This window comes from Anser cygnoides, chromosome 1 (assembly GCF_040182565.1).
Source record: "Anser cygnoides isolate HZ-2024a breed goose chromosome 1, Taihu_goose_T2T_genome, whole genome shotgun sequence".
NCBI lineage: Eukaryota > Metazoa > Chordata > Aves > Anseriformes > Anatidae > Anser > Anser cygnoides.
In genome coordinates, this window is record NC_089873.1 from 2,180,297 (window position 1) to 2,198,435 (window position 18,139).

At 45.2% G+C, this 18,139-nt stretch overlaps 1 protein-coding gene across 5 annotated transcripts in view; it reads right to left on the reverse strand.

The window, feature by feature from the left end:
* The window catches only part of EXOC4 (exocyst complex component 4), a 381,730-nt gene that overhangs the window by 32,108 nt on the left and 331,483 nt on the right, over positions 1 to 18,139 (reverse strand). For all 5 annotated transcript variants that reach the window (XM_048062635.2, XM_048062633.2, XM_048062634.2 and 2 more), the window contains one exon: positions 17,732 to 17,910. In XM_048062635.2, coding sequence (XP_047918592.1) covers positions 17,732 to 17,910 — 179 coding nt within the window. The remainder of the gene's footprint in view (positions 1 to 17,731; positions 17,911 to 18,139) is intronic.

Below are 18,139 nucleotides of genomic sequence, written 5' to 3' on the forward strand. Positions count from 1 at the left end.
ACACCAGACAACTGGAAAAAAAACAACCTCTTTATTCAGCACATGCAACATTTAAAAAAGTCCTGGCAAGTGGAGCCATTTCATCATTTACTTCTCGCCACCCCACTGTGAGCCAGGAGACAAGTGGTATTTCTGCTTCGTGGGCAGCAAACTCGGAGAAGAGCAGCTTGGCCATGGCCACAGTCATGGAACTGCTGTCCTGCGAATACCATCCCCAATGATGAGCTAACCAGGTCTAACTTCTGCAGATACATCTGTATCCCTCCCGCTGAGACCTCTTTAAAACACAGTTATCATAAATTCTGCCCTAATTACAGAAAGAAAATCTCAAATATCAGTTCAAATCCTCGTTCAAGCAGCCCTTTCGAAATGACTTCTTGCATAGGGTGATTAGCAACGTCTAAATTAAGCAGACCTACATAAGGCACCTTCCAGCTGAATTAAACAGTGCGATGGCAAAGGATGTCCTGGGTCACCACGTCTGGCCTGCAAGCGCTGTGTCCCGTGGCCTTGAGTAGAAACTCGTGTGCCATATGAAAGTCATTCAAGTCTCTACCCTCCTTGCTTCCCTCGGTGGCTCCCGGAAAACCTCTGGCAGTGAAGTTGGAGGTTAGGAACTAAATTCTAGCCTAAACGTAGTCACTGATGTTATATATCTGGTTCTTCATATGCCAGCATTATTCTTTGCCTTGTGGAGTTTGCCATCACCAGCATTTAGCTTCTGCTGCACTATAAGGATGAACTCCTGGAGAGGTGGGCAAAGCAACCTGCTTTACCTTCTGCCTCTGAGAAAGGCTTGCCATCCCCTCTTCACCCAAGACCAATTCTCTGCACCCCTTCCAGGCTCAATTATATTTTCTTGAGCACCAGTAACCAGAGCTGTGTGCTGTATTTGAGCTCTCACTACTGCTGCAACGGGACTAGAGCTTTCCCATCTCCCTCGGAAATACTCTTTTGCTCTGGTATCTGATTTTTTCATTGCTTTACATTTTCAGCTCATATTTGTTCTGTGGTCGACCTGAATAATGGAGGCGCTTGCTGGCAGTAAGAAATTTCTTGTTTTCCCTCTCCTTGCACTGCTGTTTGGTACATGACAAACACTTAGCCAGACACCAACGCAACTCCGCGCAGGAAGGATTTGTACATCACCAAGGAACTGTTGACAACAAACTTCCATTGTGATGGAGCCTGACTAAATAAATGTCACTTGGCTCTGTTTGTATAGCCAAAGACCTGCTTTGAAAGGGGAACCTACGCGGAGCTTTGGATTCGCACGTAAAATTAAACACCCCTTCAGATCTAGCCTGAAAAGCAAAACCAAAACAAAGAGAGAAAAAATCCCAATCTCTTCTGTGTGAAGCAGGTTGAAATAGAGGTAAACATGTAAGACAGACAAGTACAATTAAAGGAGTGTGACAAAGCGAAAGGAGAAGACTGCACACAGCAAAGTGCCTAATTGTGCATCTAATTTTACTGTGAATTACAACAGGGAAAACCCTGCCTGGACAAAGCCGAGTGCAACACAGCTCCGGGAAGCTGCCTCCTTCAGCAGCTCCTCCCATCGCAGCAATATTTATGAAGTTTCACACCAACAAAGAGGCAGCAATGGGTAAAGAAATTCAGAGCTTGGCAAATACTGCTGAAAATAATTAACTGGCCCGGAGTGTTAAATAATCCATTCACCGTAAGGATTCCTCCCTGGCCCTGGCACACTCCGACACTTCTCCAAGCATCGTTCTGCTCGGTGAGAAAAACAAGACAAAATCAAATTATCAGTGGGTTGAACGGCTTATTTACACAGCCTCTACTTCCAGATAATGGCGTTGGGAGATGACTCGGGGAGGCACTTTGAGCTGTTTGTCCAGCTGCCACCCACCTTTCAAGCCCCCCAGTGACATTGGTTTCCCTGGGGTGGCAGGACTTTGGGATCAAGTGGAATCAGGTCTAAGCGTGCTTATCTGGTCACAGCAGAAAGCAGGAAACCTTCCCTGTATTATGATGGGGGAAACAATCTATTTTTAGTTAAAAAAAAAACACCTAAATTTTGACAGGTTTCTATCAGTCTTGTTCCTGGAGCTGGACGCGCTGTTACGCCGCAGGAACGCCGCTGCAGCCTTGGGTCGCTCCCGCAGTGCCTCCCTGCAAGCGATAGAGATGGATGGACCCATCATCCGAAATGCAGGAGTCAGCTAATTTCTGCACTGGAGAGATAGACACACATTTTTTCTGCTCTCCAGAATTCATTTACGGCAATTTAAGTGAAGCTGTAATTATATTTGTCAGCGGAGTTAAGAGGAGGAGGGAGCCGGGGATGATCTGTGCCTTGGTTAAAGCGAGAGCACTTCTGGCTTTGTTTTTATGGGTGCTCAGTGCCCCCGCTGAAGGAGGAAGATTGAGTGCTGGCTCGAGGCATGTGTCTCCATTTCTCCCTCGCAATATGAGGGCGCTGAAGTGTACCTTCGCTTTTTGAGATTAAAAGACTTTCCGAGCCCACCACTTGTCCTTTCTCCTTCTTTGCACATCCCAGAAGGATCGTCCCACTGCTGCGCTAGCCAAGGAGAAAATCCCATTTCTTTAAGTCTCGCTCAGGAGACACGAACCCACAGAAGGAGCTTTAGCAGCATAAGATAATCAGAGCCTAAAATATTACAGGGTATTGAATAAAAATGTAATTTGGAACTGGTTTTGGAGGTGGCCAGTTCTTTGGGCAGACACGATCCAAGGGTGACCCTGCACTGACGGACCTCCAACCCACCTGAATGTCTCTGGGCTCAAAGAGCCGAGGGAGGTATCTCCAGCTGAAATGCTAGAGAAGCAGTACCATAATAAAACAAAACAAAATTCAGCCATGCATTTCTTCTTGCCCTTCTCCTCCTTTGTAAGTACCTTGGCCCATTTAGACCAAGTCAACCACGAGCCCTCCTAGCCAAGAAAATACCCAACGGTTGGGTAAGCAGCAGCCAACGACTGGCTCCGCAGCCCCTTATCATTTTTCAGCCTAAACAGATGAATTTCAGTTGTCTTACGTCGGCTTCCTGTGCTGCTGGATAATAATTACAGTTTTGTCTGGGATTTCTTTTGCTTGCTGTAAGCACGGCCAAGATATCCCACTCCAAGGAGAAGGAACATTTCATTCCGGCAAACCTGAGAAAAATAAACTTAACACACTACTTGTCACCCATGATTTCAATCATTTTGCAATTCAATGCGATGCTGGTGCCTCTTGACAGATTGTGCCTTGTAAATCGATGGATGTAAATTCCCAGACCTCTGGAATATTAAACAAAACCTGCCGCGTCGCCCATAAACAAACCTCTGTAACCAATCAAGGTCTACAATAGCACGTCCTGCCCGCTCCCTGCTTGAGCAGAGCGACTGCTAACAGATTTGAGTGATTTAATAGTGGAAGGAAAAAAAATCAATCTAAGGTTACAGGCTCTGCTTCAGCTCCGGTGCAGCCTGAACCTGGGAAATAAACCTGCAACACGCTCAGACTTTACGTACAGCACTATACGTGTTTGCTTAACAGAGGGAAGGGGAAACGCTCACGGAGAAGTTTTACATCTCTGCTGGGAGAAAAACTCTTATTTGGAAAAGAGACGCAGTCTGAAACCTTTGCTGTGTCCCACAGGTAGCATTAAGGAGCAGCTCACACCTTTTAAAATTTTAATTCTTGCTCCCTTCCTCTCTGCAAGAGGAAACCCCCAAATAATCATTAATAAACGGATGCAAAAGGAAATTGTTATGGATCAAGTGCTGAACTATGTCTTTGGAGACTTGGGGTTAACTCCCATGTCTTCTGGAGACTTTTCTGGGGATCTGGGCTTGCTCTCTCTATGCTTTAGTCCTTAGCAGATGAAACCTGGGAACGTGTCTTTATCCATCACTGCCATGCAAGCTGACTCCAAGCTCTCTGCGTCTCTTGTCCTTACAGCTTTCAGCACCACGAGGTGACACTGTCACTGGGAGACAAATTGGCTATTGTAAGGGATTTTATGTGTATCTAAAAGAAAGAGCACTAGATAAAGTTGGGAAGAATTAGATCTGTGTATTATATATACATTTTTTAAGGAGGTATGAGCATGGCAGTACAGCGTCCACATTAGATCCAACACCAAGGACTTCAGCGAGATTTCTGAAGGCAGGCATATTCCAGGAGACTTCTGTCTCCTGAAGCCGAAGGACAGGAGGAAACTAACATTTTTCTAATAGGTCACCATCAAAAAATCACCTCTCTTCCTATTAAGTCGTGCTCTGCCAGTGTGGGCCAGAGTTGGGTACTGGAAAGCTGCTGCCGTTGCGGTGTTGGTGAGGAAGGGCTTGGTGGGGCAGCAGGAATGTCACCGAGATGCCTACAGCACCGACACAAGGGATGGAAAGCAGCACTGGGGCATTGCCTCGGCACAGCTCTACGGAGACGGGAGCCGGGAGATACGTCAGGACTTGCTGGAGATAAAAAATCCTAAATAACTACAGAGAGCCAGACAAAGCAAATCAACTCAAATGATTTTCTCTCCGTGGGAAAAACTACCAGGACCCTGCTCTCAAGCCGCTTTTCTTTTTGTGGTTACACATCTTTCCTCCCACTTTGATCTCTTATTGCTCTTGAGATGCTGCCTCGATCTAATTTAGAGTCTAAGCTCTCCGAGGAGCAGGGGCCTTCTCTTTTTATCCTGTTGCAAAGCGCTCTGCACACCTGTGGTGCTCGAGAAATAATGAACAACAACAACTATATGCAACCCATATGGCCACTTGGACCAGCGTCTGGCTGCAAGAGTATTGTTTGAAGCTCTAAGGCATAGATCACTCACTGCCTGCCTTTAACTGGCTCTGTTTGGGGAGCTCAGCGCTGCAGCTCTGCAGAGAAGCAGTGGAATGAGCCACAAAATCTGGAACTGGATTTGGCTTTTTCCGAGTTTCGCGAGATTATTTCAGAGCTGCAGAGCTTTGGGAACCAAAGCTAGATTCTGTTTTCCCATCCTTCCCCTTCCTTTTCAGAAGTACATCTGAACCTTCGGGCCCCCTAGATGCGGAGGATATTTATGCAGCTACTGCTGCACCGCTCCCTTTTACCTAGATCGCTCTCTTTCTAGATTTTAAATAGGGAGGGAAATCAAGATGAGCAATGACATCTCCCAAGACTTCCACGTACCTGGCACCTATGGATTTTTGATGTCAGCTGTCTTCTTCACACAGACTCTGAACCAAAAAGGATTCCCTAGCCTATCCTGGCAAGGATCTGGCTCTGTACATCAGCGTGCTGACCTTCTCTTCCATGACGTTGGGTAAGGTTAACTCCTGTCACCAAGCGCGGCCGAGCAGCTTATAGACGAAAGCAGGAGCCGACGAGCAGAGGTGAGGGCACTCAGCACCCACCTAAGCCATGCACTGAGTCTCCCATGCACTGGGTGCAACCCTCCTCCTGGAAAAAAAAGCGAGCAGCCCGGACCTGGGCAGAGCTCTGAGATCTGGAGAACACCTCCCACGTGCAGGCGGGCTGGGGATGCAGCCGACTGTACCGATCGATATGGGAAGAACAGGCATTCTTGTTAAAATAAAGCAAATACCAAGAAAGGACAAACTTCAACAGGTGAGGACCTTTCAAACAAGAGATACGAGGCTGGAATTTTCCAAGTACTCAGCACTGCTCTGGCTCACCTTTTACTGGGATCATCGGCAAAACCGTTCATCGACGCTGAAGGGGCAACGTTATGTCAACATTTAAAGGCTAAGCAGAGGTAAAGACCAAGCAAGCTCAGGGAGAGCTTCTCACTGACATTAGTCGTACTAATGTGACATGCTATGACCACTACAGAGTCCTGCTATTCCTACTAATGAATCTGGTTCATCAGCAGAGGTAACTGGGATCACATCAGAAGATCCTTAAGGCAGGGATTTCCCTTTCCAAATCTCCTTGAGGTTCTGATGAGAACGGAGGAGGAAAGGGAACTTGTGTGCCAGACCTGAGCAAAGCGAGACAAACCTGAAGGGTAGTCTCGAGAACATCCTTCCATGCCTCTCTGCCCACTCCACGTTAAAAATTGAAGTGCAGGAGAGGAACAATGTAACCGTGCTGGAAAAAAGCATTGCGACCTCATTTGCGATGAGTGGTGATAAGCAGGCTGGGCTGCAGCCCCCATCAGTTCAGTAAACACTAATGATGAGGAGAGCACAGACTGTCACCAGTGATAAAGAACAGGCTAAACACTCTATTAGTTTTTCATTTTGTGAATTAATGTTTTTTATGGCGTGTGTACACTCGCTAGTTAATGAATTGTCTCGTTAGAGGTGCCTGCAGAGCTCCTCGTCTGCCTCTGCTGGCAGGCATAAATTTCGCAAGGAAATTACCACTTTTAAAAAGGCAATAACTCCTCTAAAAGTGGTTTGTTTTCCATTAGTTTCTGCAAATATGCAGCCTCGAGAAAGGGATTGTAAGGGGGGAAAAAAAAAAAGAGCTGGAGGGGCAGGACAAAAAGCGTGGTGGGACGGTCTAGCTCCATCTAGCTCTATCGTGTAACAGCCTGCTGGAAGGTTGGGTTGCTGAACACTTTCCTTTAAATAATCTGCATTCGAGCCTGGAAAGGGCTTGGGTAAAAAGAAAACCAACAAAAAAAGAGATATTTGGTTCATTTAAAAAGTCAAAAGAGACAAAAAAAGATATTTTTTTTCCCCTAAACGAAGCAAAATCGTGCAGGTGCAGCTACGAGCAGGAGAGCTATCTCAGTTGAAGACTGAATATATCGCGATCTCTTTGAACAGGCCAGGGTTTGCTGCTCCAGTGCTCTTCAATTAAGAAAATTCCTCTGTGTTAGAATTTCTTGGTTTCAGTAATTTATAACATAATTTTCTCCTTCTTTACCCCACAGAAATATTTCTCGGGCTTGATTCTATTATCAAAGAAGAAACCTGATTTAGAAAGCTTAGGGAAAAACCCCACATTAATCTGCTTTTGAGTTATAGAAAGCATTTTTTTTGCCTCTTCAGAGTTTTGCACCCTTCTCTGTCCTTGGCTAGCCAAAAACAGCCATGTACTTTGCCTCATTTTCATTAAACCAGGGCAAAACCACAGCTCCACTGACATCAACTTCCATCAAGCCACAGTGAGGCCAAAAATTCATCCCTGAATTAATTTATTTTCTTACTAAAGTCAGCAAGAGCTTTGTCGCTGGCTTCAATGGGGAGAGAAGACCCTATAAAAATTGTCCACACTTGAGTTGAGGGGTAAAAATGAGTGGAAGGAAACCAAAAAGCTCCAGGCCAGCTGCTTTACAGGAGGCACCACGTCCTTAGAGCCGATGGAGATGATTTCAGCTCAGCTGCTAATAACGAATGCTTCCCGGCACTCGGAACACACATAATGTACATATCATCAAATTAACGACATTTCAATGGTATCTGACTCAGAGCATGTCGGCTCGGCCGTTAACTCACTGGCAGGCATCGGGCAGGAACGCTGGGCGTTTATGAAACCTGCAGAAAAAAATCGCACGAAGATGTGAAGCAAAGCAGAGAGGACCAGCAGGCTTTTATGTGCTGCCTTCATGTACGATTCTCCCCAAGCCGCTGTTAGGATCTGTCCTAAACTGAAATGTTTAATTTCGTTGACAGCTGAAAGAATAAGGAGACAAACAGGTGTTGGCCACTTGGGTTAATATTAAAAAGAAAAAACGACAAAGAGTTGTCAACCTGCACATAAGGCTTCCTCTGAGCTAGAAAAGAAAAATCAGTGATTGGTGTTAGGATGCTTGTAAAGCAGTATAATTATGCCTTGACATGAAAACTGAGGGATCAAGATAATTTGTTAGGGCACTGGTCAGCTTGGCCAGGAGAGGCGGTAATGCAGCAAACCATCTGAGATGTCCAAAAGCAAATACAAGCAGCAACCTTTTTCCTTTTTTTCCTCCCTGATACTGTGCTGTATCTTGCCAATAAATGCCCTGAAAACCGATTTAGCATCATTGCAGAATTTCTGTGGGTAGAAGATGTCCTGAGAGGGATGAATTTCTAAAAGGACCTTAAACCTCCCAGTCTTTTGGACTCACTGGAAGAGTGAGAAACAGAAGTGCTGGTGTTCTGATGGCAAAACTACTCTTCTTCGCGGTGAGTGTGATTTTCTCCAAGTCCCACGTGAATACAGATGCAGGTTAGATGAGAACAATCCTCTAGTCCACGCGTTGTGCAAAGTGGCTCACTCACTGGTGATGTCAATGGTTGGCCACACTCCTGTCGCCTAGTTTTGGAAAGGATTTTGCCCCTTCCACTCTAGAGGAAGCTGCTACCCCTAACACCCCAGGGAGAAGCAGGTGGATTTACTGCCATTAATCTTTGACACCAGTGAGTCATTCTCTTCAGAAGAGATAAACACATCTTAATGCGTGATCCAACCGGTGTGGACAGCAGGCTCTTCGGAGTTATTTCTACAAAAACCTTGATTTCCTGGTATTACTCATGAGAGATCCTCACTTTAAAATGGTTTGAAAGCACTGCTAATTAGGTCACTTATTTACATGACAATCCCCTGCGTTTAAGGCTGGTGGGTGGGAAGAAAGAAAGCAGGAACAAGAGTAATTAGCGTAATCATGACGGTAAGCTAAGTGCTGACCCCAAGGCCCCAAGATCAATACTGGGACTGCATCCCGGTGGTGTGCCTATTGTCTGAGATAAAGAACCATAAATGCTGAGCATCCAAGTCAGAAAAACAACGTCTCATTTTCTAACCATTAAATATTTGATGTAAAGCATCGAAGCTGGGGAAAGGAGTAACCACTAATCCATAAGAGGAGCTTCTCTGCAGACATTCAAGGGAACAAGGGCAGTGAAAGGCATTGGGAGATCACTTGGACACGAAAACAAGAGGTCTCAGTTGGCTGATGGCTGCGTGGTTTTATTCCCTGCTATCCAGCAAAGCAGACCTATATTTCAGCTATGAAATTTTATAGCCAAAATCATAAAATAAACCAAAACCATCTCTTAATCCTCAGGCCTTACCAAAACAACCACTGTGCCTTCATGAGGTTACTGGTTCCGGCTGTTTTGGAAAGTTAGACTTCACCACTTTGCTGTCCCCAACCAAGTGGTTTTGGCCCTCTGGAAGCCTACTCAGCTAAGATGGTACCAGCTGGACCCTTGTCCCCTGCCTGAATTGCTCTGCTCAGCCCTTTTTCTGCTTCAGGTGGTGGTAAGAAACCAACAGGCATAACTTTGCTTTTGGATCCAAGACAACATTGCTGAATTGGCACATGGAGGGGAGAAAAAATCCAATTTTGCTACGTTAAGTCAATCCACTGAAGCCTGAGGCTCTTTGAGAGAAAACACATCTTTGAGCAGTGCTCTTGGGGTCACTGACAAGAGGCTCATATACGTTGTATGTCAGGATATTGCCAGATACATAATATTTCCCCTTTGAATGTCTACTGAAAGACCTCTACACTCTGACACTGGTTCCTCCATTAGGTTCTTACTATTCAGGAGGGAGTAACTAGATGTCATGCCATATCTGCTGAACCTAAGGTTCAAATATTATCTAGAAGTTTCCAAACTGTATGTAGCAACTTCCCATACGTTTAAGTAAATTTGTAGCTCCCAGTAAAGTTAAAAATGGTGATTAATCTGGTGATCATAGACGGTTTGGTGTAGAATTGACAGATTTACATTCTACTGTGCTTGAAGAAGGCCAAGTTCTCCTGTCCTTGGCTCAACGGGAGTCCCACCTGGGGAAACCCAGGTTTCAAGGACAGTATCTCATTTCTAAATACCAGCCCCAAGCACGCTGTGTACAACAGTGGGATTTGTAGTAGTAAGGAGATACCGTTGGTCATCCTTGCAATACCCAAGAGATGTTAGCATAGGACCAGGATGAGCCACGGGTTTGACAATAAGGAGATGTGTGGATCTGAGCCACGGTGATGTAGATGAGATGGCCAAGATCTTCTCCTATCAGCTTCCTCCATTTCTCCCCTGAACTTCCTAGATCCAAATGAAAACATGCAACACCAATCTGAACCAGCTGTTCCCAGACAATATTAACATGCTACCCAGAAGAAGGACTTAACATCTTGAACTTATTTCAGGATAAGCCACATTTGTGTAACATGTGGCCAGCTCATGATATGGAGAGTGTGAACTTGTAATTGTCTGTAAAACACCTCCTAGACACAAAATGAGTTAACCTGATCAAACAGGTTGAAGGGCAGAGATGGGAAGAGATCACCCCAGGACACCGGCATCTCCCTTAAGACAATGTGTGCACAGCTATGAGATAGGAAAAGACCCCACGGATGATTGTTTTATGATGGTTCAGTGCAAGTGAGAAGGGGATTTGGTCCCATTTTTAGCATTTTCAAAACAGCACTAATTGCTCAGGTAGTGGAAGAGAAAAAAAAAGTACTGGAGAATGAGACTGCTTAAGAAGCTAAATTGGAAAGCTGTCATTTAGACTAAGTTATATTGAAGCAACTGAAATTCATCAAATGCTACAAACATGCAAGACTTTATCTTTTCAAGTTAATGGCAGATGTTTTACATTTGGAAGAAATTTGCAGAGTTTTCTGCTTAAGAAAGAAATGCAGTTTTGTTAAAATAATAATGCAACAGCATTCGCTTCTCCCGTGTGAGGCCAGGCACGTGTTGATCACCTTTAATCTGGCTTTTAAATAAGGTTCTCTATTAATAGATCTCTACAAAAAAAAAGTTCTCCATGAGCAATCAATACAGCAAGATGTGTTACAAGCTCAATGACAGAAAAAAATAAGCTCCAACGGGAGAGAAATATAGGCGCATTTAAGAGCTGAATTCAGTTCATTAGAAACACCAGGGTTAAACACAAAGACCCGTCTGAGTTCACCACCGCAGTGTGGCCTGACTATGAAATGAAAGGCATCAATTTTACCACCGCGTCGGCCCTGATTTTCATTTGTGCTGAGACCCCTTTACACCACTCTGTCAGCAGAAAGGGGCCTTAAAGTGTAAATTACAGCTCCTTTCCTCTGGCAGAGTGGTATAAAGGGGCTCTGCCATCAATTTTAAAAGACATCACTTTCTCAAGTGTTGCGGGATGCTTTCTGTTAGCTATCAAAGCCTATTTCAGTACGAGGAGGCACGCTGAGCCAGGCAAAGGGGAGGCTGACCTCTCGGGTGCAAAGTGCTCCAGGATAGTCTTGATCCTATAATGGCCTTCACTAACCTTTTCAAAGCATTTTGAGATCTATGGCTGGAAAATGCAATGCAAATGCTCAGTATTATCATTAACAAGAGCCAGACAGCGACAGAAATCTGCGGTATTTGGTAAAAAGCTGTTGCACAACCCATTTTTCTCCCCCCTGCTTTTGAACGAAGCCGTGGCTCGCCAGGACTGCTGCAAGTCTGGAGGGTGAAGTGCTGCCCTGCCCATCCACAGGAGTGGTGATGGTGTCTTCCACACGCTGCCCTTTGATTTTGGGGTGAAAGCACCCCTAAAAGGGTGAAAAACAACCTGCTTTGGAAGTATCTGTGATAAGATAGTGAAGAGGCTGAATGCTTTTTTAGGTACTTCAGAAGGGCCAGATTCTGTCCTTGCCAACCTTGCAATGCCTCTGCATAAATATCCTCATTTTGTAACACCCTAAAACCCAAGTGACAGACCAAACCACGTCCTGACAGCTTCCTAAGCAGACCCAGCCGCCAGGCAAGAGCCACGGCAAGCCAACCATTCCTAAGCTTTGTTATTGATGTCCTTGTTGAGATTTCACTTCTAAGCATTTCTGCCACTGAATCCAGCTGGCTCATAAACCCATAGGAAACTGAAGCCTTGAGTTTGGAAACCAGGGGATGACAGCGCAATGCGGCAGTGGGAACTGCAGGAAAACTGAATAAAGCAGTAACAAACTCCACGTGACCTTTCTGTACGTTGTAAGGCACAATTTCAATTACTCAGGTGGCTGTAAAAAAAAAAAAAAAAAAAAAGAATCCAATGGGAAAGGATTACGGGATTACGGGAAAGGATTTCTTCAAGAGGAACAGGAGACCTACCATCTGCATATTGGCATGTGCATCACTTTGACGTATTGACGTCACTTAAACACTGCTTTGGCTGTCATGGGGTGCGACTTATGGCAGAGGGGCTGGGTGGGAGGTGGAGGCAGCATCCTGCCCGGAGCTGTGAATCTCCATCCCTTCAAATACAGTTTGTGTAAAACTGGGGGGGAGAATTGCAATGCTGCGTCCTTCCGACTGCCTGTGCAAACCCCATCCGGAAAGGGAGCGTGGCATTTCCCTATCACTCATTAAACCTGCGTGCAGCTGGCTTAACCAAACAGAGTAATTAGCTCCGTGTCTAATGCAAATTGCCGCAGCGGAGACCTGGCTCTGCCGGCGAACAATTGCAATTTACGTCTGGGAAGAAACGACTTCGCCCTGTTGGCTTTGCCGTGGCTCAGCTCTGCGGACAGCAGCAGGGTTAGGATGTCCTGGTGATGGAGCCAGCTCTCAGAGGTCTCCCGTGCATCCCCCCTAGCACCGGGGTGCTTCCCCCACAGACGGGCTGCCGGCGTTAATTCTGAATTTGTACTCACGTTTGCCCTCGATTTATTTAGTGTTCACTTTCTACTTTCTGCCACTGTAGACTAATGGTCAGCCTGAAGTCTATCTGAAGCCAGGGTTGTGCAGAAGATTTTGAATCTTTGCTTTTTAAGGAAGCTTTGCTTCTGTGCCAACTTCTGAAGGGCAACAGGAGACAAAGAGGAGCTGGTATTGAAAACCAGGAGCTTTGACAACAATCCAAGTAATCACTGGGTTAGATTCGGTGTTAAAAACAGTATGTGTTGAGCCCCTCATGCTTTTGAAGCTTTTTGCTAAGAAAAACGATAAATGTGCATGCATGTATGTGGTTTTCAAATACAGCAAGATTCTCACTTAATTGCATAAATCCAGGACCTGGGATGCTAAAAAAAGCAACAAACATCACAGAATAAGAACACTCAAGACTTTTTTTTTTTTTCCCATTTCTGCCTTGATTTCAACACATTCCTGACCCAGCTTTTCCTCTTGTTGTGCTCTTTGCTGGACTTAGCTATTTTGAATGAACACGGAGTCACAGGATCCATTTCTAAAGAGACTTAGTTTGTAGATAAGGACATGATGGGACAGGAGATGTCTTTCTTGAGACTACTGCTGGAGTCCTGGTTTTCTAGCTAAAACTGTTAAGGTACTAAAATTGCATTAAAAATATTATTCATTAAGGATCAGAAACAGAAACCACACACAGAAATTGAACACAATATACTGACCAACCTTTGGGTGGACGCAAGAGTATCTACTTATCTGTAAGTATATGCAGGCACGTTGTACATGTACAAAAACTTTACTTCCAATAAACCATCTAGAAGAGAAAGATGATCTTGTTTCATGTAAGCTCGGGAAAAAAGTCATCTTAAACCCAGTATTTAAGGCAGCCGGTCGGTAACTGCTGACTACAGCCATCTGAAGTCACAAGATGCCAAGAGCCAGCTGAATGTAAAAGGACAGCTGCAGCTTCGCTGGCTAATGGCTAATCTTTCATCTTCCTACCTGCACACAGCAGGCAACCATCTTAAAAATGTAAAGACTGGCCCAACTTCTTCATCATGCATAATAATTCGCTCTTTGTAAAATATTCACAGGGCTTCAGAAGGCTGAGGCTCCCTGAAGAGAAAAGGCTGAGGATTTGTTTTATCTGCCTGGGACAAGGCAGAAAAGCAGGAGAGGAAGTGGGGAGGAAACCCGACTTCCATTTTCACATAAAACCTATTCAAAATTGACATGACTTCCTCAGTTAAATTCATCCACTTCCAGCAACTTTATTCCTTAAATTGTTATTGTTAAAAAAGAAGTTTGTATTCCCTCAAAAGACAAGAGAAAAAGAAAATGACTTTGTCATATCTGACTGGCTCAGAAAATATAAAATCCAATTCTGAAGCAGTGCAGATAAGGGAAGAGCAATGGAAGAGCCATCAGCTTAGCAAACACTAAATAATGAAGAATGCAGAGACTGCCCAGCATGATAAAACACTCTATTAGCAAGACTGTTTTTAAATGAGTGATAATTGTGGCACATCCACAGCGAAAGGTTATTGAATTTTTATCTGTAGTAAGGGGTCTTTGACAGCCTAACCGAAAAGCCACAGATGTATAGCATCCTTTTTAGGATTTCCCCAAACACTTCCACACCCGACCAGCTCTGCCTCGTGGTTTCTGAATACTTGCAGCTATGTCCATAAATTGCCAAGGAAGCCTTGCTGGGAAAGCTACCAGCTTTCTACAAGGAAGGAAATCGGGGCCGCTACCACCATGTCATGGACTTGTTGGGGATTACGGTTTTTCTGGCAATGCACCAAAAATCCTGGTCCTGGTCACTCACTGAAGGCTTTGATGATGCCCTGAGTGGGGCTGAGATTTAACCTCAAATTGTTGGGACAGAAAAGACTTTGCAGGTGACTAACGGCCTGTCGACTTGGATATAACGAACCGCGGATTCCAGTTGCGTTGAACTGGAATACTTGGGTTTCACGTGGGCATATCTTAAAGTCAAGCTACCAATGCTGAAATGATGATGCTGGCTCCACTTACGGCAACCCCAGTCTGAATTTGGTGAGCTTCAGCGAGTGGCAGAAAACTCCTTCATTTACCTTTACTTTTGGTCGTTTTTTTTCCCTCCCTCCCTCCCTTTCCCCTCACTCTCATTAATATGCTGTTTCTTGCAGCAATCAGATTCTCAGAAATTCAGATGATCAAACCAACCCAGAAAAGAACAGAGTAACTCGTATGACAGCCGAGCGTTACGGCATTAACATTGTATGAATCTTGGAAACAATAGCTGGTTTTCCTTTTTCGTCCTCCTGCTCAGTCCAGGTGGGACGGAAAGAAAAAATCTCATCTTTTTTCCTCTGTTCTTTATTCTTTATATGCTTCCGCCAAAGAATCGCACTCCCCTGTATATCACTGGAGCTGGCTGGGTTTGTAAATACATCTGACTTCCACCACCACCTCTGCCCCACAGCATCACTTTTTACTTCTCCCACATAGACTGCAGTCAGCTCTATTGACGTTTCATTTACGAGAAATACTCCACCAGGTTTCATTTATAACCAGGAGGTCAACAGCCTCTATCATTTTCTAACACAGTTCCTTCTTCCTCTTGTTTCAGATATTCCTGGCATTTGTGTACAGACATTTTAGCGCATTGGTATGAAGTTATTACAAAGGAAGATGAATTTTTATTGTCAGGAGGATGCTGACAAGTAAAGTATTACACTTTATACTTTTATTTTTATTCACTGCTGCATGTAACGTCCTCTCAGAAGCTTGAAAGTCATGCTCATGCCCTTTTATGTTTGGAAAACATTGATTTTTAAAAAAAATTGAGTTTCAACTAGAACTGAAATTATGAATGATGTTTTTATTTCTAACAACTTTGACTGTTAGAGCGTAACTCCTCAGCCCCCAAAACTCCTCTGGTTACTAAAGTTCTGGGAATAAGTATTTGCCTATTGAATTTTAATAGCATTTTCCACTGGGTTTTGCTTTCTTTTTTCTTTTATTTTCTTTTTTAAAATTTTAATCTTGTAAAGTACACACTGTGAGAGCCCAGCAGTTCTTCTTGTCACTCAGGTATCCTCCAGAACTCAGAGTATGGGTTATAGAAATATTAAAGCTACCCATGGCATTTTACATCTTTAATTGTTTGCTGATTGTATAATCTTAATTATCCTACTGGAGCCCAACCAACGGATCAGGGACAATTGGAGCAAAGATTTCAGAGGTCCCGCTCCAGAGCAGATATAAGGCATAGGAAGGACTGTCACTCACCCAGATGATGATGCTCTCCTAGACAGTCAAATAAAGCCCGACACTGTTACAGAGAAGCTGTGCTGTCAAGGGGCAACTATTTTAACTGAGATGTAACACTAAGATTTTTCCAATTTAGCACCACCAAATTTCCCCCGTCACTTCCCCAGAAAACAGGGCAGAAGTGATTTTTTGATGCCAAGTTCACCCAGAAGCTCGGAAGATGTGGCTGCCCCCAGTCCTGCTGCTCTGTGCAGACCTTCCCCCTACCAACTGCCGAAATGCCAGGTATCCTCACCATGTCTCCATGTGTCCTGGTGCCTTGCTGAGCTGTTTGGGTCTCTTTATGTAACGCTTTGCTTCTCCTCTGCCCCTCGTCTACAACCTAGTGCTACATACAACCACAGAGATGCGCATCATATAACTCAGGGACGTCACAGGCTGCTTGATATTAGCAAAATGCACCACGTTGTATTACAGGGATCTAGGGAAATACAAAGGGCTATAAAAATGCACGGCAACCTCGCTGGGGTCAGCCTCAGATGCAGGACAACTACTGGGAACGTCGAGGTAGGCCGGTAAGGTGCAAACCCCTGGCCCTACAAAGACCTCAGCTCCGTGCCGGCTGAGCTGAAGGCGAATCCCTGCGAGTTAATAACAGCAGAGGTGCTAAGAGATGTAAGATGTCACACATTTACATGTGCATTGCCTAATTCTTTACAGCACCTGTTGCTTACCAAATAAGCAAAACTTTCTGAAAGTGGTAAGAACAAAAGGATGTGGTATTGGCATGGTATTGGTATCTTTCTCTTATCTAAGCCTGTTGCAAGCAATTGGAGCACAGCTGGGAGAGTGCACTGCTGGAGGGCTGATGAGCCACTGATTTTAAACGATGGAGAAGAGCAATAATCACACTTAGCTGCATGCCGTGGACTGCCTTGCTGCTGCTACGCAACGTGACAGAGGCAGCCGGCAGGTCAAAGACACCACCTTTGGTACGCGGCGCGTTCTGGTCTGTTGACATTCACTGCATTGAGGCACCCGGCGAGGTGCAAACAGCAGCCCTGCCATGTTGCAAGCAGCGTATTATTCTTAAAAAAAAAAAACATTTTGTGTGATTAAAACAGCTTAATATGTTTTAGTAGAACGGCTTCCGTCAGGCAGCAGAGGAGCTGTGGGCTGTTTGTGCCAAGCTCAGCTTCTGGGGCACAGCCACAGCCCTCCTTTGAACGTGACCCTGGGCAGACAACACCAATGACGGTGATAAAAGGAGAAGCAACACTAATCACGTCTCTAGCACTTTCCAGACAGAAAAAAATCACTATTCTCAGGGGAGAGGAGTGAAAGCTGAAGCACAGAGAAGTGAAACGATCTCACAAAGGTAGTGCGGGTGATCCCTGACAGCCAGGAGCAGAAGCGGTGTCTCCAGGCTCTCCCTTCTCTGCCCTCCTTGCACCTCGGTTCACCAAGGGCTGCCTCTGCAGGCTGAGCATCAGTGCCCCAGTGACATGCACATTAGGGCATTCCTCATTAAGAGCTGCTCAGTTTCTCTACTGAATTTATAATACCTATATTTTTAAATATTCAGTGATCGAGCAACGCTTTAAAGAAAGCGAAACCTGTCTCAGCACGGATACCTGCTCCTGTGGAGTGTCATTAGCAGGGACTGCTGAAAAGCCTGAGCCTTGAAAGACCCAGCAGAGCTTCTGCTGGAAGTGATGCCCTTGGCACCGTCGCACCGTGCCCCCCACCACAGCCCGAGCAGATGTCACACCACGGTGTTCGCTAGGAAGAAAGAGATGGAGCTGCTTTGCTTTCTGCTCTCCTCTGACATAAACCCTTTGAAATCAAGAAGAAAAGCCCACGCCTGCTCAAATTGCATAATTATATTGGTTTCCATCTCTACAGTGGTCGTCCTATGGGAGCTACTTACTCTGGGTGGCTGAGAGGCTGGAGAAGGCTGCCTTGGTGCGACCTGCTAACCACTCCAGGCTCTCGTGCATGTTGGCCAAGGCCTTCAGGTCGCTGACGTCCCGCAGGATCTCCTGTTGGGGGATGAGCTTATCTCCCAGGTTGCCGATGAGAACTTCCGACTCTTTGCCGAAAGCAGCCCTGAAATGCAGAAACGAAGCCAGCCTCAGAAATAGAGCACAGGGCCAGCAAGGGGGAGATGGAGACGGTCAAACCACCCAGAGCAGAACTGCTCCAGGGCAGGATCTCGAGACGGTTGTCTCGTGGAGTTTTGAAAGTCTCATCAAAGTGAATAAAATATGCTGCAGTTCATGACACGACCATCTCAGGGATTTTTTTCTATCGTTCCCCCTGCATTTCCAATCTCGGC